Raw genomic sequence first — 6,099 nt, 5'->3', positions numbered from 1 at the left:
CGAGTGCAATTCAAGCATATTTTGTTTCAGGACCAAATACAAAAAGTGGGAATTCTGAGAACTTCGAAGTACATTTGTGCCTAATTTACCAAATAACATTATAGTTGACACACAACTGCTACTGATTTTTCAACTCTGAATTTTATCTCCAAGTAATGATGGCATCAAAGCTCTGATAAATTACATAGCTCAATACTTACTGCACTTGTAAACCCCATATACACTAGATATTGTGCTGTATGATTTCAAAGCAGCAAATTTTACCGAATGTTCTGCAAATACAGCAAAAGAAAATCAGGTATTTCCTTTTTATGAAAGTGTTATGTGTGTTTCACTCATTTTTCTCTCATTCGAAATCAATAACAGCTAGCACTCAACCTGTGAGCATTGGTTGGTCAACAGATAAAAAAATGAAATAAGGAAAACAGAAAATCTGCCTAATGATAGTAAGCAACATTCGCTACACTGTACTGTTGCTTACAGTAGCGATTTAGTCTCAGTTGACACCTCAATCACAAAATACAACAGCTATATTGTACAAATTCTAAACTGAAGTGTACGCAATGTACATGAGTGCACTCATCTACAGCAGCACCAATCCATGAAATAACATGCACACAAAATAAGACTAGAATTTGCTTTTTTTAATGTGTCCATTGTGTGTGCATGTGTATATATTTTTTCACCAATAAACTTTTACTTCTATTTCGGTGGTCATGTGCATACATCACATAGTAGTTTTCTTTAACACTGTCCAACCAATTCGGGAACACATTCACCCACTTGGTTTTCACATGACATTTTCCTCTGATCTAAAAGTGAAATTTGTTCAGACAAAGCACTACATGTGAATCTACATAATACTCAATTACAACCTTAAAAATTTAATTTCTAACCACAGCACCGCGGTGGGCCTGCCCTTCACTTATGAAAGACAGTTGTGCAAGCTGGTTTCCGCACGGACCATTAGTACTTTTTTTTTTTCAGCTGATGGAAACACTACATATATTAGAAATTAAACGGTCATTGTCACTACCTAACTTATGTTTGGCTGAGTAGTAATGTCAGAATACCTAACTAATTAACAAGGTTATTCATGTTTCTAGCCAAAAACCAGTGAAACAAAAGTGAACGAGTATGGGAATGTGAACTATCAAACACCCAAGCAGCGCTTGGTCATGAAAATAAAAGCACACTATTGGATGGAGCTTTTATGCGAATTCTCGTAGTGGGAGACACCTCGATGGCTATTGACAGGGCTGATATTTCCCCTTAGGTTGTAACAAAGCATAGGCATGCATAGTGAGAGCCTGTGTATCAACTAAGAAATTATTGGAAGTCCAATGAGTGACCCACAAGTTTGCACCTATACTTGTGTGTTACTGTTATGAACGACCACGATACTTCTAGCATACTGAACGGCAGTAAAGCACATCACACCACAGTAGCCCAGCAAGCATGGAAATAAAGAGCACCCAAAACTTCATGCTCTTTGGACAAAAGATTCACATTTTGGGATGCCTGTGAAAAAGGAGAAAAATGTACATTTATTACAAACCGCACATGCATTTTTCAAAATCAAATAGGGGCTGTCTCCTGAACCGATTGTGCCGCAGCTACCGGAAACAATACAGGCAGCAGAGTAGGTGTCACAGAACCTTTACTGCATTTCTGCCACTGTTTTCATGCTGTGTGATGTAGGGCTAGCCGGAAGACATCGTGCTCCACATAAAAGCTGTCCGCAATGGGCTTCAACACAAACACCTGGTTGAACGTGTGTGCTGGGTCGTCGTCAGTCTGTAAAAAAGAAGTACAAGAGAATGCCATAGTGGCTTTACATGCTATTAATTCAGTTTTATATATCTTAAACCCCTGATATAGGGTTGCAACTGACTAAATGTTAGCCATTTCTCACAAATGTTTTGTTTAAGGCTAATACAACTAGTGGCACAGCCTCAAACACAAGCATGCTACAAAGAGGCGGTAACACTAGAAAGAGAAAACGCATACAAAGAGCAAACTATCAGCTTAGAATTTTATTGAAACAATAAATGTATACATGGTTAGATTTTTACACGCTAAAAGTAGTAATGAGTTCTTTGCTAATCTAACCACATGTAGTTTCAATAAATTTTGAGATGATAGTTTGCACTGATTATGCATTTTGTCTTAGGTTATACTGCTCAGCACATGCCCGGATAACTAATTCTGAGCAGTTTAAGTTGGCCGAAGACGCCACTAAGACCCAAGATCTGACCGCCACCTGAGGGAGGGAGGCTCCGGTAGAGGTAGTCTCTCAGCACCTGCCTTCTTTCTCCTTTAACCCACACAGAGAAAAAAAACCCTCCTCACTCTCTCTCCAGTGTTACCATCTTTTCGTGCACCACCGTAGAGAGATGACTTACCAAGTCAACCAGCAGCCCATTATTCTGGAGTGGCCACAGCTGGCATTAATATTTATTTGCCGTTCTTAGCACATCATTTCCTAGATTAACTGCCAGACACTTGAATATGACACACCAAGTTGGTAGGTCTCATCAGGAATGTCAGCTCAAAGTAAGTGTTAATGTTGTATAGGTCACTGATACGTTCACAGTACCATTTTTAACAAAAAACATAAACTGTGTTATAAACAAACTCACCTTGAGCTGGCCTAAGACGGATATTAGGATACCACCATCGAACATTGGTTGACAGTCGATAATAGTAACAGAGTGGCATATCTTCTGAAAGCCCAAACCCTGCACAGACGGCACAGGTGATAATTAAAATTTCTTACTAAATGTGTAGTGTTCTAAAACATTCAAACAATGTACGTTTCTTTCGATTTCGATACTGCAGGTCAGGCGCTTACATCTATGAAAATGTCACTCATACAAAAGACTACATGGTGCACTGGATCGAGTAGCCACACTCGCTAAATAACTGGCAACTACTTACCTGTATTTTTTCTAGTATTTTCGTCCGTCCGAAAATTTGTTGTCCTTCAAACGTCATCAGTGACTTCTCTTCCTGCAAAGGGAGAATCCACGCTGCAGTTTCACTGTACGTCAACGAGCCGGCTAAGTCCTGTTTTTTAGTTGACTCTTGTCAACAAGTCAAGCAGGTCTCCACCCACAAATACGGAACATCATTGATTACGTCCGACACCACAAAGAGACTCATCACGATGTAATCAGCCGAGTTCACACACAACTTTTAGCAAACGGAAAGTCGTTACTCGCACTTCAAATGCGTTAGAGTGCTCGTATCAAATGCCCAGCCAACATGCAAGAAGCAAAGATCGCTTACATTGTACAGCGTCCCCAAATTTGGTCGCAAGGCAGGATCGTCGAACATAGCATAGTACTGCTGTATAAAAGTTTTGCCGATTGTGTCGTATTGTGGATTTAGGGACATACTTGAAATGACTTGGTGGGTTGTAGCACGGCTTCAGCAAGAAATAAATAACCGCTGCCAGTAGGCCTACCACGGAGCGCTTGGAGAGAGTAGCGGCTGCACTGGACAGACTCCGCCACTCCGCCTACTCTGCGCTCGCGAACTACAATCTACGAAATCTCGCGCACTTATGCTACAGCTTAACAAATAATAATGAACTATTGTTAAAATTACTATAAATAAGCGGAGAATTTTGAAAAACAAAACTGCTGCACACAATTTATATGTGTGGAATTCAGAAAATAAATTGTTTATGTTTCCGTACCGCATTTCCGGCTTAGCACTGTATTGGTAGGTTGTGGGTGTTTTTCGTGCGCGATAAGTTTTCGTGCGTGATACGGCCAGTACTGTGGGACGGGGGTATTGCGTTCACTAGTGGTGCACCCTAGTAGGTCCCGCTATCTTATCGCAATATAACAGTTGGTTTCTTGCGAGATCGATGGTGGAGGTTGTCCGGAATGCGCTCACTTTTAGGGGACGACCAACTTTTTCGCACTACTGGGCATGATTCGCTGACCGATTCAGGCTGGCTGAAACAGTTTTTATATTCATTATTCTGCGATATATTGAAGAAATGGTCGCTTGCATGCGCAGTAGTATCGCTTATGCTAATGGGAGTGTGTAGGCTACATGGGGTAAGGTAGGGGGATGACTACAACGTTTACTATGTTTCTCTATGTCTCTGTGTAGGAGTAGCCTAACTTTTCCAGCGGGGAGTAGTGCATTTTTCGTGAGACCGAGTTCGACGTCACAAATAAACACAGCGGTTTCCCAATCCACCACAATCGGAAAACGCAACCAGAAATTGAACCTAATGCCTCGTACCATGACCTCCGAGATGGCAGACGCGTGGCGGGTTTCTCTACGGCTGTCCCAATCGCACGGAGAGAGCATGTTTCCAGAGCTAGGCGTGGTCCGCTCTTATCTCCGCATCGCGACAGTGACGGTCACTAGATCAAAGGCGAAATAGACTTTAAACTGGTAGAAATAACCAGGAGAAGGCTAACTGATTGGTGGCTACAATCAAGGTGCGAGTGAAATTTCAATCTTTCAACACATCATTGCCTCTGAGATTGCAAGCGCCCGGCGAGTGTCTTTCCGGCCGTCCCAGCGGACCTTTCTAGAAATTGACGCGCGCCCTCCTACGGCGTCTGCAAAGCATTATGAGAAACCGGAGCGTCGGCGGAGCGTCGTCTGCTCGCGGAAGCGTTGGTTCACCCCGTTTCCCACAGCGCGCGGGCGTACGAACGCATCGTTGCGGGAATATCGCGCGTCATAACCCTGCTTCCATCTGTACTCACAGAAGAGGCCAGAGCAAAAGGCAGTCAGGAAACACTAGTATTCTTCGCTTAATAATGACTTAGAAAATAGCTCACGTACCCGCGAAGAGGTCCACTGAATAGGAAATTTTTCTCGGCTTTCACGGCGAGTCCTCTATGCTTTGTTGATCGTATTTCCGCATAGCGGAAACTTTTGTCATTTGTTTTATTGTCAGTATGAGCGTAAAACTTCATTATGAGTACTTTATGTCAGGAACTGTCACTCGTGGTATGCTTCCGCGCGATACGTAGTGCAAGACCATGCACCTCGCGATATGATAATGTCGAAATTCCAGCCTTATAAATGAGTTCGAACCCCACTATGCTGTGTATATTTGAATACTAATTGCCTGTTTCAAATGCTGCGCGTGAGAAAATTTGCACTTGAGACGCTGGGAGTAGAAAAAAAAAAAAACAGCTAACAGCACGTCCATACAGTGGATACTTCGCATGCGGTATTTGCTTTCAAACAAAACCTGCTGTCTCTGCGTAGGAGGTGGACTAGATTTCACTTGCGAAGTTCCCCAACAGGGATCACTGAGGTACTTAGATATTAATATTACAGTGTTTCCAAATCCCGTATGCTGGGAATACCAACCGCGAAGTGTTAAACCCTTGTTAAACTATGCCTCCTGCCACACAAAACTGGTCAAGAGAGCTATTGCTTCGTCGGCTGTAAGTGCTGGCTTATCCAAGTCATGCCTACACAAGATGACTGATAGTGTAACAATGCAAATTACCAGACTTCTGTCAGCAGGATTTCCAAAATCTGTAATTTCTTCAGTGTGCGAAGCCTTGTTGCAAAAAATCAAACAAAAACAAGAAAATGCAGGAGGAAATAAGGAGCAAAAAAGAGTTGCAGTCATCCCATACTTCCACAATGTATCTCATGGTTTGAAGAAGGTGGGCTCGAGATATGGTGTGGATGTAGTTTTATCAGCTCCGTGCAAAGTAAGCCAGATTTGCAGAATGACGGATGAGCGACTTAGTGGAATCACCAAAAAAAGTTGGACATGCGCCGTAAAACACATAAATAAACTTGTAGATTGTGCAGTTGGTGTTGTTTACATGATTACTTTAACGTGCGGTCGTTGTTAAATAGACCAAACTGGGCGGTGCATTATTAAAAGGTTAGGAGAACATATGAATGATATATGCAAAGGAATCAGTTCAAACCTTGTTTTGCACTGCAAAAGCTGCGGGTGCCAGCCTCGATTTCCGGGCGTGAGTGTGCTGGCACGCCACATGGACAAGTTAACTCGGGAAATAGCTGAAGCGTATTTTATTAGAAAAAATGGTGACGGATGCGTGAGCCAACCTTCGGTGGCCTTGCATGACAAAG

General features: G+C 42.4%; 1 protein-coding gene across 1 annotated transcript; it reads right to left on the bottom strand.

The window, feature by feature from the left end:
• Window positions 1–1,524: 1,524 nt before the first annotated feature.
• On the bottom strand, window positions 1,525–3,533 carry LOC119176163 (putative nuclear transport factor 2). The gene is made up of 4 exons (XM_037427315.2): window positions 3,292–3,533; window positions 2,941–3,012; window positions 2,643–2,741; window positions 1,525–1,797 (listed from the first exon to the last, which is right to left on the bottom strand). Exons 1-4 carry the CDS (start codon window positions 3,397–3,399, stop codon window positions 1,684–1,686), a joined length of 393 nt encoding a protein of 130 aa, XP_037283212.1. The 5' UTR covers window positions 3,400–3,533; the 3' UTR covers window positions 1,525–1,683.
• Between the last annotated feature and the right edge of the window lie 2,566 nt (window positions 3,534–6,099).

Source organism: Rhipicephalus microplus, chromosome X (genome assembly GCF_043290135.1).
Source record: "Rhipicephalus microplus isolate Deutch F79 chromosome X, USDA_Rmic, whole genome shotgun sequence".
NCBI lineage: Eukaryota > Metazoa > Arthropoda > Arachnida > Ixodida > Ixodidae > Rhipicephalus > Rhipicephalus microplus.
Note: the sequence above shows the minus strand (reverse complement) of the source record. Positions and strands in the feature narration are given on the sequence as shown.